An 18520-nucleotide genomic window follows, 5' to 3' on the forward strand; every position below is an offset into this window, starting at 1 on the left:
GGCTCTATCATTTGTATAAAAGTACACCACAGATTTATCAGTTTTTTTGCTAGTTTAGACTTGATAAAGCAAAGTATATATTGTACTGAATGTAAAAATGGATAAATAAAATGATTTAGTATAACAAATGTTAATGTGATTCCATTCAACACTTTAATATAGCTCAGACATAAGTAGGAATTTATAGAATATTACATTTTATACTCTATTGGCTTTGTGGGATTTTACAAATATTGCGACACTTAATTTCACATTGAACAAAGAATATCCTATATAAATATTGATGTGTTCTATTTAAATCTCTATGTGTGCATAGATTATGGCTTACTTGCTATAAATTATTCACTGTGTTACTATTATTAGAAACATACTGAGTCATCCCAGCCATATCTAGTTACAAAAGCTAACACAGGTCATGGTAAATAACTTGGTTTGTAGGGGCCAAGGGGGCACTCTTTATTTCTGATTCACCCCTTTGTGTCTCCTCTTAATTTTGTGACAGCTTTAGATCATTTACACATATAATATTTTTAGGTTTTTAAGACAGTTGAGTATGTGCTGTTGTATTCTTTAATTAAAGTCAGGTACAGATGAACCCCTTCAGTGTTTATATCCACTGTCTGGTTCCAGCAGCTTGGAATAATCCAGTTTTTCTGACCTCAAATATTTTTTGTCCAATATCTAGGTCATTTGGACTATTTGAGATTCAATAACAAGCCAAATTGGAATTGATCACTTGAGTTTTACCCAGTTAGATTAAAACAATATCCCACCCTTCACTTATAATGGGGTCAATTTCTAAAAATTGAACATTTCATTTATTTCGATTGGTAATAATTATAAGTTCTATAACAAGACCTAAAACAAGTTTATATTGATGATTATTGTAAACATAAGAATATGTTAGGTTTATAAGCTTTTACATAAGGGAATAGAACTGAACAGCTGTGTCATTTATTTATGAGATGAGCTATTTTTAGATTGTGTTGATGTATTAGTTACAATATTAGTGTTTTCCTTTTCACCTGGACAAAGGCCATCATACCCACTCTCTGTTCTACCAAAAGGGGTACACAAGAGGGTTCGGTGTTAATGTTGGAAAGGAAGAAATGTGTAAAGATTCATTCTTTATTGAAAAGCACTTTAACACCTATTATTATAATAATAGCAACATGAAAGTAGGAGACAGAACACAATACTGTAAAATCTGCCATAAGGCTATTAAAGAGTGTTTCCTATGTTATTGAAAGGAAGAGAGGTGTTTATGGGAAGTACAGCAAATCATTTAGAACATTTGATTTAAAAAAAAAGAAAGAAAAAACTTAGTTAAGAAATATACTTGAGTGCCCCTATAGTGATTGAGTAGTATACATAAGCATCCATAGATATGACAATATGTAGCTAGGTGAGGGAGGTTATTTACATGTACATGCACTCAAGTGTCAACATACAACATATATATTATGGAAAAACCTAGTATTTGTTTCACCTTATAAATCTATTTATAGCTCAATTTGCCAGGAGCTGGTAAAAGATATATGATATAATTGAATGGTTTTTTTTAGAGGGGTACATCTTACAAAATTTGAGCTCATTTGATAGATACTTGCTTATGATTTACTTGACATACTTATGACCTTATGGGCATCTACGTCCTTGAGTATGATTTAAGGTTGACAAACTAATAAAGAATTGTTGTCTCTTTACAGCTTTTTAGACAGAGTTCATATAGTGAAACAACCAGATTACACTCCAACAGAACAGGTAGGTTACAGTAGAAACTGCAAGCTAACTTTAAACTGACAGTAAAACCTGAACCTTTCTCATTCTCAGATGGGGCAATGTTTGTGTCTAAACCTTGTCACCACCATTTGATCTGAACTGGTGATAGAAAAATTTGAAAAAAGTCAATCTTGTCTCAGGGACTCCCCTCGACAAGACCATACAGCCTTTACATTTTAATTGAAATGAATCATATGTATGTACTAGGTAATAACAACTTCCAAGGCGAAAAACAATAAAATCTGTTAGTTTTTCACTGAGACTTTTAGTTAAGGAGTCTCTGAGACACCTTTTACCTGATCTGGCATTCACATGTGTATGAATTCTGGGTTTGGATTTTGAACAACTATCTATCATTTCTTTTATGAACTCAGCCACAATGATAAGGTTTTCCACTGTAAATTTCACAGCATAAAAGATGACCCCCCATTGCAGTTCTATAAGGTTGCATTACTACTGTGTATTTGCATTTAAATGAGTGATGTCAAATACTAGTCTTCTGGAATTCCTGCTTTATTCTAATATTCACTATGAGCAGAGGTTCTTTATTTAGAACTGATCTAGCACAAAATTTGAGGTGATTTAAATTTCTGAAAAATAATTTAGTAATTGACAGGTTACTATCAGCCGATTTTAGTCATACCTGAATATACTTCAATTTATAAATACATATTTCTTAAGTTAAATATTTCAAAATGTTAAATATAATGTTTTGTTGAAATCTTGCATGCATATAGTTATGAAGCAATAGAATTTAATGTGTTCACAATAAAAACCGAACCATTGGGGGTAATGTATCAGGGTGGATTTAAGTAAATTTATCATTTTAGTTAGCATTAATTTATATTAAATGATAGAATATAGTAAATAGTATAATTGTGCTTTCAATTGATTCATTCTAAAAATAACTTGTATTCTGATTGGTATACATTATATTTTACATAATATATTGGGTTAATAGATAAATGTTGTATTTTTTAAAATGGTCCACAGAGTTTGTGATTCATCAACTTATTCTAATACTTTGTACTGATAATTCATAGTTTTTATGTCCCCACTGTGATGGGGGCGTTAAGTGTTACCCTTTTCTGTCTGTATGCACACCCCAAATGGTTTATGTTCTCATAACTTTTATTATCATCAGTATATTTAACTCGAATAATTCAAGCCCTTTCCGTGTCCGATTTTGTCCCACACGAGGGCTTGAACTCCTTGTGATCATTGGCCGCGTAGCCTGCTCTCTGTGAGAGAGAGCCAATCAGCGGCGATCAGGATAATGAGTCTGCGCAACTCTCTTGTAATTGTCTTACCAAACACGTGTGTTCAATTAACACAAATCCGATAATAATTAATTAACATCAATTAACATCAGTTTACATCATTTAACATCAATTAACATCCGGAACTCCTCCTTCTTTAGCTGCCAGTTTAACTCAAAATTCCCATATTGCAAAGCGGTGTAAAAATTCCGGTTGACGATCTTGATCGAGGAAGACGTTCAGGCGTTAATGTAGCCTTCGTAGATCAGCGGAATATAACAACTAAATTATTCGGGTTACAGTATATTGTATATAAGTTTATAAGGTTATATGCAATTGGGAACATCATCTGTGTTTGATGTACACATTCTCTATTTATTTTTTATTGACATTACAAGGGTACAGGTTTAGAAATATAAAAATCTGGGGTGGAAATTTTTATTGTATTATTTAAAACAATACTTCCTAAATAACAATATTAATTTCTAAAAAAAAATGTCAACTAATTATAAATGCATGAAAAAATTTGTGAATTCACAGTTAGTTATGCTTTCTTTTATTACCAGTGATTTGCCACTGTTTTAAGAGCTTTAAGAGTATAGGGAATATTATTACATGTATGTTAGAGAATTGTATTAGCCAAGAGTATTAAAGAAAATCAGCATTCAAAGTACTTAACCATTGAATACCTGTTTTTGCCACTAATAATATCCCATTTAGTAATATATAAAGTAAATATTGTGTCCTTACACCAGATTATAAATGATTTAATCACAGGAGAACCAACATGGCAGAGTATACTGTGTAAACATTCCAAATTAGTATTTAAATTACTTGATTTATATAACGCATGTACATATATATAATATCTAACACTACATTTATACCCCCTGCTGCCCTGCAAACCACTTTTTGTAGGTAGGGATATATTGGAATGAGCCTTTTTAGATCATTTTCTTTATTTTTTGCATAGTTTACTTCAATTTTCTAGAATAATTATGAATTGGTCTAAAAATGAAACTTAAGCAGACTTTCCAATGGTCCCCTTTAAGTTGTTGAACCTTTTAACCATATGCCACTTTTAAAGTGGAGTTTCATTTAAGTTTTGTAGTTATTGATTACACATGAGACTGTTGCAATGTTTGATCCATATACAAGTATGCATGTTTGTGGAAAGTTCAGGTGCGTTATGTTTCCCTAAAATGGAATAAAGTTGAGAGTTTAGTCCCTTATGGGCATGTTTGGTTACAATGTCTTTTTTCATGCAATTTCTACAAGATCTTATACTATTGTTAACAAACACAACAAAGGCATGATATATCTGTTTCAGCTGCCATTTGCAGTTCTTCAAATACTGTGAAATAATGAAATCTAGACAGCTTGCATGCAGCAGTTTGTGTACACTAATGCACATGTTTACATATTTACAAAACACATGTAAAAGAATGTCATTCCAGAGAAAGGTCAATTAGGTCATCCAGTCAATAGTTTAAATCATTAACATATATGCAGGTCTTTTTTTCACCTAAGAATATACCAGGTATTGTCTCATTGGTGGATCTGAACCCCGATCCTAATTATTGTTTTGTCAGAATCACGTATCCTGGTTATTATTGCAATGAAAAGCCCTTTTAATTTCTCATTTTCAGGTTAGATAATTAGGCTTTCACATGTTACACTTAGATCCCAGTAAGACCCCGCTATAGTACTAGGGTATATTTACATAAGGCTGAATGGTCTCAGTAGTTACTACTGTAATCACTAGCCAGTCAACACTGATGTTGTGAGTTCGAACCACGCTTGTGTGGATGCAATTGACTCCAATCTTTATTGACTAAGGATTTTCAGTTTTCCTATCAAGGGTTTGTGGTTTTCTCCGGGCACTCTTGATTCCTCACTAATAAAAACAAGCTGTCATGAAATAGCCCAAAAGGGGGTACTGAAAAGTGGGGTTAAAACAAAACAAGTTAAAAAATTGTATATTTACATTTACCTAGTATATGTTTTTGCAATGTACAAATGCTTTTTATTTCTTTTTTTTGGGGGCACAATTATTGGATGGATAAATGTGTGAAGGAGGCAAAATGTATAATTCAGACCCAATTTATTTTTGATAATTATGAAAATTATAAGTAAAAAATGTTGGCAGAACCATGCACCTTAGTAAGTCCAAGGCAGCATTTCAGAGATAAAAGAGGTGAATCATATTTAAATTTTATCTTTTCACAGTCAAATTTTTATACTATAAAAAGTTGGAAGTTGTATGAGCTGTCTCATATTCTCACCCTATTACCATCCAGGAATTACCAAAGTAAAATCTGTTGTATTGCAATGGCAGTTAGAACAGCACACAAACACTGCTAACAAAATATCAAAACAATTGTTTGTAAGCGCAATCATGAACACACTCCTTTTAGATTCTGCCATAGTGATAGTTAGTTATACCATGTAATATTTTTGTCTTAAATAATATTCAAGAGTGAAATTTTCATTTATTGGGGCCTAAGGTTACATTCTTAAATCCTTTTGTATTAAAGGATTTAATGAAAGTACAAATTGTGTTGGAGTTTTCAATGCACAGCTGCATTTTTTTTGACCTCGTATTTAATATGGCATTCAAATATGAGGTCAGAGACCCTTATTCTTTTCAAAAGTGCTCTCAGGAAATTTAACATTAAAATTCAAAAATATTATATTTGTATTAACCTTAGGTACTTATAATTCAGACTTATGAAATTGATCTTTTGACTTTTCATCAAGAAAAAAATAGTTGCACAAAATAAAACATTAGAAAGGTCAGAGACTTGCACCTTCAGAGAGATAGTACAGCATTTAATCCAACAACCCTTCTTTAACTAAATAACTTAACAAATCTAGAAGGCTTTTTATTTGAAAATGGCTACTTATAATATTTATTGGGGGTTCGGTGGGGATGAAATTATTCATTATAAAAAGTTCAAAATGTTTGATCATATAAGATGTTGACAGAAAGTCATGCTCTGTTTTGTGCATTAATGTTGTTTTGTAAGATCTGTGCAGTAATATTGATACCGTCTGAGAATTTCATTTAAATTTCTTTATCAATGAACTTGAACCTAGATTAAGGTGAATTAGATCATGGAAAATTATATAGACACATTTAAATCTTTTATATACCATTTGTAAATGCACATGTATAATGTATGGCTTGCCAAGTTTTGGAATTAATACTATTAGTCTAGGTAGAATGTGTAAGAATCAAAACTCCAGTGTATAAGCATGGTTAAAACTGGTATAGAATGACTTGCATTACTTTTTGACACCTTTTAATCAGTTTTAGAGTATACATCTTTACTTGTCTCTGTTACATCTATTCACAACTATTATAGCCGCTAGGAGATTTAGAGTAAAAATGCCATATTGTGTTGTTACTTATCTGTTGTTGAAGATGGTTGGTTGACTTTCTAGTTGTATTTTTGTGTCGATAGGTTGCTGTCTTATTGACTTTTTGTCTTCATATCTGTATTTTTGGCACAAATATAGCCTGTCTAGCCTAAGAGTTTCTATTATTAGCCTGAAAGACTGGCTGTTATTTCCCAACTATGTTAATGGACATAGATATTACATAACTGGACAAAAGTCATTGGGTGAAAAATTTACAACAGGCCATTGATAAGATGAAAAATTAAAAAGGCATTGACTATAAAACTGACAGAAATGCTTGAATGTACTCTTATACTTTGTTTTAAGAGGTCTAAATTCATGATGATGCATACAAGTAACAAGATTTCTATTATAAACCAAATAATTCACTTGAAGCCAGTGGAAAAACGTCTCTTTTACTCCCTTTACACAGAACTGTTTGTCCAAAATGCATTTACTGTTTATACTTATCTAAAGAAAGAGAAGTTAATATGGACTTGCCTTTTTTGCTACAATATATGTCAAATGCTGATGAAAAGTGTGAATATGGAAGATTATGAGAAAAAAAATCAGAAGTTTCAAAAGTTCAGGTTCAATATCTACCCTCATTATTTTCCCCTTCACCTATAGCACCCTGGCCTGAGTTCCTCTTGTATCATAGCTTTGAAATATAAGCAGAAATTGTTAGTGACATCACAATTCCTGAAGAAAAGTTATTAACAATCACAATATTACCAAGATTCCCTTGTGTCAATTCAAGCATAAAACAGTCTAAGGAAGGAGAAAATGACGATTAACAGATTGCAGTCATCTTTTCTGCATATAGATATCATAAAATGTCAACTGTTTGAAACAATGCAAATCTGTTTGGCTCATTTGATGTGCGCTCATTCACGAAAAATGTTCACATTGTGGAAGGCAACTAGTATTTTATAATATCAATGTGTAGAAACCCCAATAATCTGCTATACATACAACTATCTATGAACGAAGGAATAACAAGTCAAGGAACCAGATCATTGACGGAAGTTTGTTTATCCGCTTATGAGTCACATTATTATACTTTTGAAATTGTAATGATGTTTTTCGTGTGTAGAACAAATGAATTTGTATTAATATTTGAATGTTCATTTTCTTTTGCAGGATATATTACGGTGTAGAGTATTAACGTCAGGAATCTTTGAAACAAAATTTCAAGTGGAAAAAGTTAATTTTCAGTAAGTGACTTTATATATTAGTTAAGAAATCCATATTTGGACTCAACTAGCTTGGAACAAAAAAATTGTTGGTAGATCCTTAAATACTTGAGGTACACACAGAAATTATATACTTTTGGAGATATAATGTACTATATGTTTAATAACAAAGGTTCAAGAAATTCAGGTGATTACACCAACCACTGACCAAAATAAAAACAAAAAAACAATGAAACAATGAATGACCTAATAGTCAAAGTTAGATGAGAGTTATCCTTTCACCTTACTTTGCTAACAGGTCAAATGTAACTTAAAAACATACCATACAAAAAATATATCCACATGTGATACAGAAACAACAAGCGAAGTACTTTATTCTTTCATGATACCAAATACATTGTGAATATACATGGCAAAATCCATATCACATGCAGTAGCATCCCAAGATACCAATATCAGCCCAAGGTCATCTTGTATAAGTTTTAAACACCTTCAAAAAATATTTTTTTTGGATAAAAGCCTTTTCTCTAGTCATTGGAAAATATTGAATTTTATATTATAAACTTGCATTTTGAAATTTTTTAATGAATTCAACAGGATTTTTCTCAACATTGCAAAAATTAAAATGGCATTTTAGTCTGAAATGACAAAATTGGAATAATAAATGCACAAAATCATTTCTGAATTTACAGTATTTGATGCTCAAATAACATCTAGAATATGAAATAAATATATTTTTTTTTGTATTTAGAAGCATTCATGATATACCATTGATTCATTGTCGTTAACTTACCGTACAGTGGCAAATATTTCTTGTTACATGGGTCAAGAATGATCATGATGGTCATCCATTTTGGTATTGGTTTTAATAATAATACAATTATTTTTTTGACAGTATGTTTGATGTGGGAGGCCAGAGAGATGAAAGAAGAAAATGGATTCAGTGTTTTAACGATGTTACAGCTATCATTTTTGTCACAGCCTGCAGTAGTTATAACCTTGTTTTAAGAGAGGATGCTACTACAAATAGACTCAGAGAGTCATTAAACCTTTTCCAAAGTATTTGGAATAACAGGTAGATACAATGTTTGTTGTGCGTCCCGAAATTGGTTTCCGTTCTGTAACTTGAGTCCGTCTCAATTAAATGTTATGAAACTTATACACAATGCTATAGCTAATTACCACAAAACACAGTTCAAATTTGAATTTGATGGGATCCCTTTTATCATTCTAGAGTTATGCCCCTTTACAAATGGAAAAATTACTGAATTTTTTGTTTCCGTTCTCTTACTTAAGTTTGCAATAACCTATTGTTATGAAACTTATACAAAATGCTTATTACCACAAACTCTGATCAAAAACAAATTTTTATGGTTCCTGAGTTGTATCACTTTTTAACATCATATAACAGTGGGGGCTTCATCTGTGTCTTCCCCATTCATTTATTGAAGGAGTAGAAGAAACTCACTTATTTTTAGGATTGTGTCATGAAAAGTTCTATTAGCTGATGTTGCAATTAAAACAGCCTCATCATAACAATGAATTTCTGAAAGGACGATGTATGATAAGTGCAGTATTTGGCCCCTTTGTATGCAAAAAAATGAAAAACAATGTCTGGAGCAAAAATGACCACAAACAGTTACTGAAGTTTTATTTTTTGTTGAAATAAACTTATTTTTCAAGTTTTTGTAGGAAATCGATTATAAATGATACTATGAATAAATTATAAACGGGTGTCTATACGGAAAATCGTACTTTTCTGACTCTACTTTGAGTGATTAAAATATGAGCGCAAGTGAGAACATGTAAAATATTTTACATATGGTTTGTATGTTATAGTATTGGCATTATATACAAATTTCATAGATGTTCTCAACTGCGCTCATATTTAAATCCTTAAAAAATATCATGTACAGTCGTTGATTTTTGCGTGCGGTTTATTTATGTCTGACAACTTCCGGTATCAGTTGCCAGGGAAGCTGGATAGCATCAAAGTCAACAAACAACGCTGCTGTGATAGTATATGATTATAGTTCAATGGTAAATGTAATACTTATTCATGCAAAAACAGAGATATATCATAAATCTCATGTGGCAAAATGCACGGGTTCCATCAAAAGTTCCAAGAAGAAACGAAAGAAATCAAAAAATAAATTCACGAAAAAGAGCAGACGTCACATGTTAGCTCACTATATTACAAAGCAGAAATTATAAAAAGAGTGGAAAATGTAATAGTTGTATGTCAAAAACAGATATATATTACAAACATTACTTGGGATAATGCATAGGTTCCATAAATACTTCCAAACCAAAGAAGTATAAATTCACAAAAACTCGGGGTCACCGCCGTTTCTGATCAGAGGCTGAAGCCATTGAAGGAACAGACATCATACTTGTTTGAAAGCAAAAATTGAATTGCTTTAGCAGATCAATCGTTTTCCGAATGTAACCGCGGTCAATGCAATTTGACATCCAGATGGTCAACCATCGGATTTAAAAAAAAACAATTTGCATTTTTGTACGGAATTCCTAAACTGATTATCTCCCCTCGCATTCATAATAAAAGTAGTTTCTAAAAAATTTACCTTTCAAATATTTGTTAGAAATAAAATAACACAACCATAAATCATTTCTTAGTGTATTATATAATATATATTAGCAGATTATATGAAGAAAATTCAAATTCTATAAAATGTTGCAGCAACAAATAACAAATTATGCAAATATTGTAAACCTATCGACCTGAAAGAGGGTAGATGTATGACTATATAAACCTAAAACAAGTTATTTTTAGCCCTGTAGCATTGCATTTATAGTAGAAAAATGTCCAGAAAAACAACAAATAATTTTTATAAATGCTTCAATTCTTGATATAAATATGTCAATGTAAATTGTGGTAATATTTCTAAACAGACATAGATCAAATGCAAAATACATTTACACTAAAAAAAACAATAAGTTAAACAGAATTTGATGGATTAAAATAAAATAAAAAGAGATCATCCAGGTTGACAATTCCTTCCCAGTTGTATGTTGCAAATTAAAAGGACTTATTATTGTTCCTCAAACCAAAACAGATGGGAGTTTGCCTCCAAATTACAATTAAGAAGACACTCAAAACATTTTATAATAGGTCAGTGTGAAAAGGAAGTGAAACATGTGTTAATTGTTCTTATATATGAAAAAAACATTATTATTTTTTATTTAGGTTCACTTCCTTTCATTGGTTTCCTAAAAAACTGTTTGAAATAAATACCTTGTTGTTTTTTAATTTCATAAATATTTAATTTATTTTGTAGACTGTCTCAAAAGTTTTGAATGAGAATTTATATGCCATGTACACCATAAATGAGCCATGAAATGAATTACAGATGAATTCTAACTGTAAGTTTTTGTTATTCCAAACTTTTGTTAAGTTTGATACTATATTGAAACTTGCAAATATAAATTAAATAATTCAACATGTGTGGTTCTTAGATATGAAAAATAAAGTTCTTTTATTTAGTATAAAAAAGAAGATGTGGTATGATTGCCAATGTCCAATGAGACAACTATCCACAAGAGACCAAAATGACACAAACATTAACAACTAAAGGTCACTGTACGGCCTTCAACAATGAGCAAGCCCATTCTGCATAGTCAGCTATAAAAGGCCATGATAAGACAATATAAAGCAATTCAAAAGAGAAAATTAACAGCCTTATTTCAATTAAACAAATGAACGAAAAAAATATGGAACACATAAAGAAACAACAACCAGTCTGAATTCCAGGCTCCTGACTTGGGACAGGCACATACATGAATAACGTAGCTGGGTTAGACATGTTAGTGGGATCCCAACTCTCCCCTAACCTGGAACAGTAGTATAACAGTACAACATAAGAATGAACTATAAAAATCAGTTGAAAAGGGCTTAACTCATCAGATGGACAAACATACTAGTGGGCGTGGCTGGATACTTATACATCCCAACAAAAAGACACAATGAACAGAACTGAGAGTACTTGCAGTAATCTGACAGCTAGTTAAGGTTAATCTTCATTCCTTGCTTTCTAGTTCACCATGTTAAAAAAAATCAAATGTTAAAATCATTTAAGATTATTTTAATAAATAAATCCCTTGCTGCTTTGATTTTCATCAATTCTTTTTTTATTTTGTAGATTATCTGGAAAAAGTTTTTAGTGTGGATAAAAAGACAACAAAATAATTAAGTCAGGAAATGAATTATAAAGAAATGCATGAAAGATGAATTGTACCCGTAAGTATTTGCTATTTTTATTTTCAGTAGGAGACTATAATATTAAAACTTGCAAAATTATTTCAGTCACAGCAATCTAAAGAACCTGGAACATGTATGTATGTACATACATTGGACAGGGGCAGTGAGGGTTATCATTTGAAAGTGGTGAGTCTGTTGTTGAAGATATTAGACATGATATCTTCTTCAGATCTTTATTGAATTGAGAACAAACTTTAAAGTTTTTCATAATAAAAAAAAATCCAACTAGTACATGTACAACAAAATTATAAGCAAAAGTATAAAGCCCCTCAAAATTAAAAAATAAGTGCTGATCTGGCAGTAAAACAAGGGGGTCAGAACCGTCGCCCCACCCCTTAGTGCATTTGCTATAGAAGTTAACCTTACAATAGTGTACATTTTCAAAGTACAAATAAGCCACTGATTTACACTTTGTGTTTCATTAAAATATTCTCATCCCAATAAGCATGACATATTTGCTGCTGAAGTAAAACACTATACACAAGTTTATCAGCAGCATAATATCATTAAATATTAAATATTCTGTATAATCATAATAAAATCACTGCAATATAGCCTTTTTGAACTAATGCAGCATAAAGCAAATAACAATTAATCAATACATAATAAAAAGTTTGAAAATATATTAAAACCACTTATGTATTTAATTTATATAGATTGTATTTTAAGTCAAATATCATGCACATATTTATGTCAATTATAACATTTTATTTATTTTTTAATTCATTACATTTGCACTCTTACGTTTTCTACCCTTGTTGTAAAATCTTTGGTTTTTTTTAAATTGTAAAATATTAATTTTTCCTTTTCAGATTTTCGCCACAGATGCATTGTAACATGAATGTTGATTTTGCTATAATGTTTACAGAACACCTATGTCTGATGTTGAACAGTAGATAAACAAATGCATACCTCACAGTAAGTATTTGTTAAATGTTTTTTTACTAGAAAATTCAGAATTCGGATAATAAATATTTGAAGTTGTCGTATGAGTGCCAATGAAACAACCAGTGGCGGATCCAGAAATTTTCATAAGTGGGGGCCCACTAACTGACCAAAGAGGGGGCCAGCTCCAGTCACGCTTCAGTGATTCCCTATATAAGCAACCATTTTTTTTCCCGAAAAGGGCATCCCCCCTAAATCCACCTCGAACAACTCTTCATCCAAGTAACAATTTATGAAAGTAAACCATTATACATGTAGGTCAAGGTACAGCCTTTACCACGGCACCTTGGTTTATATCAAATAGCAAGCTGTAAAGGGCCCCAAAAATTACTAGAGTAAAACCATTAAAATGGGAAAACCAACTGTCTTATCTATATAAAACCAGAAACACATATATGCACTACATAAACAGACCACAGATTAACCTTGTATAACACAACAAATAAATAAATTGGTTTTAAATAGATATATCTCTGTGATGCTTGATCAGATTATTGAATATATGAACTGTTCTAATCTTTATGCAACCGCAAAAATTTATTGCAGTCAAATATTGGTATCACGTTGTTGTCATTCTTGTTGGAAGACTCTTTGTTTTCAGATAATAACCATAGTTTTAGTAAATGAATCTCTATGAAATTTAAACTCAAGATTGTGGGTTTATGGACCCAACAGTTTAGGAATTAAGTGCCTATAAAGGTGTCCAAGTAAGCATTTTCTAGTTCCCAGACAATAACTTGTATGTAAGTGTATGGATCTTTCTGAAATTATAACACAAGGTTCCATACCAAAATAAATAGGCAGGATTAATTTCAGGGGTTATGTCCATAACTGTAAAGGAATTAAGAACTAAAAGGTAGAAACATAAGGGTTCTTGGTTAAATGTCAATTTTGATAATTTTAAAGCAGCTTAAGGGAGGTAATCCAAATATATTGGGGAAATCCAAACATAATATATAGGGACCAAAACAATATGTGTATAGATTGCTTATTTCTTTGCCAATTTCAATGATGTCTTATTCTTTAATTCTTTGCATCCTTAATTATGCTGAATGTAACCGTGAACAAAAGTTTTTGGATTTAGAGCCCCCTTTTAAAATTAGTCCACATGAGGTCTGAAGGATCAAAAAATTAAACTTTGTTTAATCTAATCAAAAATTGAATTATCCAGGGTTCTTTGATATGTCTATTCTTACCATGTATTTAGATTTTTAATTTTGGGTCCCATTTTCAAATTGGTCTACATTAAGGTCCAAAGGGTCCCAAATATAACTTAGTTTGATTTTAACCAAAAATGAATTCTTAGGATTAATTGATAAGCTGAATCTAAACAGTTATTTAGTTTTTTTTATTAAGGGCCCAGTTTTCAAGTTGGTCCAAATGGAGCAAAATCAAACTTTGTTTGATTTCAACAAAAGTTGAACATATGGGGATCTTTGATATGCTTAATCTAACCATGTATTTTATAGATTTTAGATTTTTGGGGCCTGTTATCAAGTTGGACTGCAGTGAGGTGAAAATGATCCCAAATAAAACTGTGTTTGATTTCATCAAAAATAGAATTATTGGGGTTCTTCGATATGCTATCTGTGCTAGATTTTGAGTGTCTGGTCCCATTTTCTAATTAGTCTACATTACTAAAGGGCCAAAGGGTCTAAATTAAATCTTGGTGTTCTTTGATATGCTGAATCTTAACATCTATTTAGATTTTTGATTATGGGCCCAGTTTTCAAGTTTTCCAAATTGGGGTCCAAAATTTAACTTGGGTTGATTTCAACAAAATTTGAATATTAGGGGTTCTTTGGTATACTTAATCTTACCATATATTTAGATTTTCGATTTTTTTGCCCAGTTGAATATCAAACAGGTCCACATTGAGGTCAAAAGGGTCCAATATTAAACTTTGTTTGATTTCATCAAAAATTTTATTCTTGGTATTCTTTGATATTCTGAATCAATCCATGGCCATGTATTTAGATTTTGGATGATGGACCATAATATGTAAAACAAATATTTTGTAGTTCATCAGACCACATTATCAGACCATATTTATTCTGCTGTTGAATAAAGCTGTGCCCTGTGAAGCATCTGGTTTAAATAGTTTGTTAAATTTTCAAATTGTTGTACATTAAGATTCCAAGGCTCCAAAATAACACTAAGCTTGATTTTTTGGTTATTTTTTTTAAATTGGTCTACATTAAGGTCCAAAGGGTCCAAAATTTCACTATTGTTTGATTTTTGTTCTTTAGGTCCAATTTCACAGTGTTAATTTTTTTTTTTTTTCATTCCAGTATTTTTACAAGATGACAAAGTCTATCAATTGCTGTCTTTGTAAGAAAAGATGCCAGCTAAATAACAGAAGACGCTGCTTCAGTGGTGTATTGAAGACATTCCTTACAGAAAAATTGCAGAGATGTGTCCAAGATACAGACAGGTTATGTGCATCTTGTACCGCAAAACTTTATAAACAAGTAAAAAACTGCAATAAAACAATTAGATCTCGCTCCATTGAGACAAACAATTCTTGGGAAAAAAATGTGGAACATATTCTTGGAGCATGTGCAGCTAATGTTTTCACATCACCAAAGTCAATAAGGCTAGAAATTAAATCTGCACCAAAAACACACAGGTACTGCATTGTATGTAAGAAAGAAGGAAACACGAGGCATCGTCTGGTAACAATAACATCAGAAGCCAGAACTCAATCATTTATTGAAAAAGGAATTTTCATTAACCAAAAAAGTCGATGTTGCAAAATACATATGGAAAGCAGGTTTTTTAAAATACAAGCATTAGATGTTCTACAGTCATCAAAACAACATGAGTACTTCTCTCGTACTGACATAACAGGTCTCTTAAATGATTTAAGAACAATAATGAAAATGACATCTTCACGTTTAAATTTTGATATACCTGCACTTATGACGGAAGAAAATTATAATGACTTAACAGGACTGAGTAAGGAGCAGTTTTGTGATTTACTCGGATACATGTCAACTGTTAGGAGTTCTGGAGTAAGGTCAGTAAGGACTTGTCTGGGAGTATTTCTTACCAAACTCCGTGTCGGGTTGTCAAACAAAATTCTGGGAACAGTTTTTGGGTTGAAAACATCTCAGGTACAGAGAATTATACATGCAGCAAGAAGAACATTAATGGAAACCTTTGTTCCACATACACTAGGCTTTCAACATATAAGTCACGAAGATTTTGTAAAAAAGCATACAACACCAGTAGCTAAGCAACTATTCACGACAGATCCAAGACAAGCTGTAATCGTCCTCGACGGCACATACATTTTCATTCAAAAAAGTAGCGATTACCATTTTCAAAGAATGTCTTACAGTATGCACAAACACCGCCCATTGGTCAAACCCATGATTATTGTAGGGACAGATGGCTATATTCTGTCAATCTTAGGGCCTTACTTTGCAGATGGTCACAATAACGATGCGTCCATAACTAAACATGCAATAACAAACAACTTAGAGAACATAACAGCATGGTTAAAAGATGATGATATCTGCATTGTAGATAGGGGTTTCAGGGATGCAGTTCAATACTTAGAGGATCAGGGGTATATGGTTAAGATGCCTGTTTGTATGGTAAAAGGAAAAAAACAGTTGACCACGAATGAAGCTAATCTAACGCGCTTGGTAACCAAATGTCGCTGGGTTGTTGAAAGCACGAATGCCAGATTAAAACAATTTCATTTTTTTGAAAAGGTGGTTCCAAATACAATGATATCCAGTATTGGTGATTTAGTAAAAATTACTGGTGGTATACTAAATAAATACAAACGACCCCTTGTCTCCAACCCTGAAAATGAAGAGGTAGCAAAGAAGATGCTTGACCGCTCAGTCTTAGAAAACAGTCTGCAAACTTATGTAGAAGAGAACAACCTGATAAGACGGAGAACAGTATACCTACCAATTAATGCTTCTGGCACAGTTCTTGAAAATTTCCCAAAGCTGACAGAGGAAATGTTAAGGGATATCACATTAGGTATCTACCAGCTAAAACAGGCACCAGGATACACAAGGGAACATCTCTCTGAATCCGGAAATTATGAACTTTTACTTTGCAAAGATTCTGAAACTCTTCTGCAAGTAAAAATACAATCAAGACATTCCAAATCCACAATCCATACATTATGGATTGACTATAATGATCGATCAAGTGAGGTCACGCAGAAGCCTGTAAATGGATGGTACTGCACATGCAAAGTTGGGGCTCGGATGGTGGGATGCTGTGCACATGTGGCAAGTGTGCTGTGGTATTTGGGACTAGAGCGGCACATGAAAAGTCTCAAGCCATCACGTTTATCAGGAAATACCTCCATTTCATATGCACATACTGGTACACTGTCAGATAATCACTCAACATCAGCTGCTGGTATTGAAGAGTAGACAATAGTTTCCTTATCAGTATAACCTCATTAACTTTAATTAGTAAATAGATGAATTTTATTTGTTTTTATATATTTAATTGCTTGAATTTCATATTGTCTGATAATTATCTGTTTATATATATTTATGATTTAGGACATCATACAATCAAATTAATTGCCTTTAAATTGTGAAATCCTTATATATAACAATCTAGTTACTATTACAAATGGTGAAAAATTTAACCTGAATAATTAAATAGTAAATGCTATTTCTTATAAAATCAATTTGTAACAGGCAATTTGAATAGTAGATACAGGCAGCTTATGTTTTTTATTTAGTATATTTTCATGAAAAACCAAAATACTTTTTTTAAATATGTCAAATGTAGGATTTATAAGAGCTTTAATATGGTTCAAAATTTTGAACTCATTCAGAATAGACATTTTTTTTCATCTAATAACTGCATCTATTAATTGCCTCGTATATTTTTCCATAAATCGTCCTGGACAAATAGTTATAATATTTTTCTTTGGACTTGCGCATATTTAGACAATATCTCTAGTCGCTACAAAAATTCAAAAAAAATCATTGGCTGGATTTATGACATTCCATTCAAAACAAAGTCTTTGTCACATAAGATAAAGTTTGATTTTGCTTGTTGACCATTAAGTAATTCTCTTAAATTATCATATATTGCATTTAATAATTTTGTTTGTTTATATTTGTGTGTAAGTGTGTATGTGTGTATGTTAATGATGTTCATTTACTTAGGAGAGGTAGTATTTTTTAATGCTTGAGTATGATTCAGTTGATCTTGTTTATTTTTTCATTCTGCAATGAAAGACTATATATACAAAAAATCGATTTGAAATACATATTTTACATTGATGAAATTCTATTTGAAAGAGAGAAGGAAACAGAAACAGAGAGAGTGAGAGCAAAAGATAAAGAGAGAGAAAATGTGTGTGTGTGTGAGCATGTTTATCTGCACTTATTTGATTAAATACATCTTTTTCAATGGTAATATGGGAAATAGAGATATTTACAAAAAAAGAAAGCAAAAAGAAATGTGTCATGAGTGTGTTTGTGCGTGTAAGTTCAAATCCCTTTAACTTACTAGTGAGATGTATAGACAGGAAGACAGACAGACAAACTCATTTCCCTGGTACTTATAATGTTTTATTTTATTGCATTTCAATAATAGTATGGATGAATAAAAGGATATGTGTTTTTTTTAAGATTTGGTTGTTTTCTTTGGTACCAAATTAT

General features: G+C 31.5%; 2 protein-coding genes across 4 annotated transcripts in view; both read left to right on the forward strand.

The window, feature by feature from the left end:
• The window catches only part of LOC139523714 (guanine nucleotide-binding protein G(s) subunit alpha-like), a 73257-nt gene that overhangs the window by 17560 nt on the left and 37177 nt on the right, over positions 1-18520 (forward strand). For all 3 annotated transcript variants that reach the window (XM_071317935.1, XM_071317934.1, XM_071317936.1), the window contains exons 6-8: positions 1710-1764; positions 7587-7660; positions 8535-8714. In XM_071317935.1, coding sequence (XP_071174036.1) covers positions 1710-1764; positions 7587-7660; positions 8535-8714 — 309 coding nt within the window. The remainder of the gene's footprint in view (positions 1-1709; positions 1765-7586; positions 7661-8534; positions 8715-18520) is intronic.
• Positions 9589-18486, forward strand: LOC139523713 (uncharacterized). Its single transcript, XM_071317933.1, has 5 exons — positions 9589-9679; positions 10939-11023; positions 11800-11897; positions 12731-12836; positions 15155-18486. Exon 5 carries the CDS (start codon positions 15167-15169, stop codon positions 17267-17269), a length of 2103 nt encoding a protein of 700 aa, XP_071174034.1. The 5' UTR covers positions 9589-9679; positions 10939-11023; positions 11800-11897; positions 12731-12836; positions 15155-15166; the 3' UTR covers positions 17270-18486.

Source organism: Mytilus edulis, chromosome 5 (genome assembly GCF_963676685.1).
Source record: "Mytilus edulis chromosome 5, xbMytEdul2.2, whole genome shotgun sequence".
Classification (NCBI taxonomy): Eukaryota; Metazoa; Mollusca; class Bivalvia; order Mytilida; family Mytilidae; genus Mytilus; species Mytilus edulis.

Bases quoted from the DNA above. Each gene is read 5' to 3' on its own strand.
- LOC139523713 (XM_071317933.1), top strand. From the start codon at position 15,167: ATGACAAAGTCTATCAATTGCTGTCTTTGTAAGAAAAGATGCCAGCTA.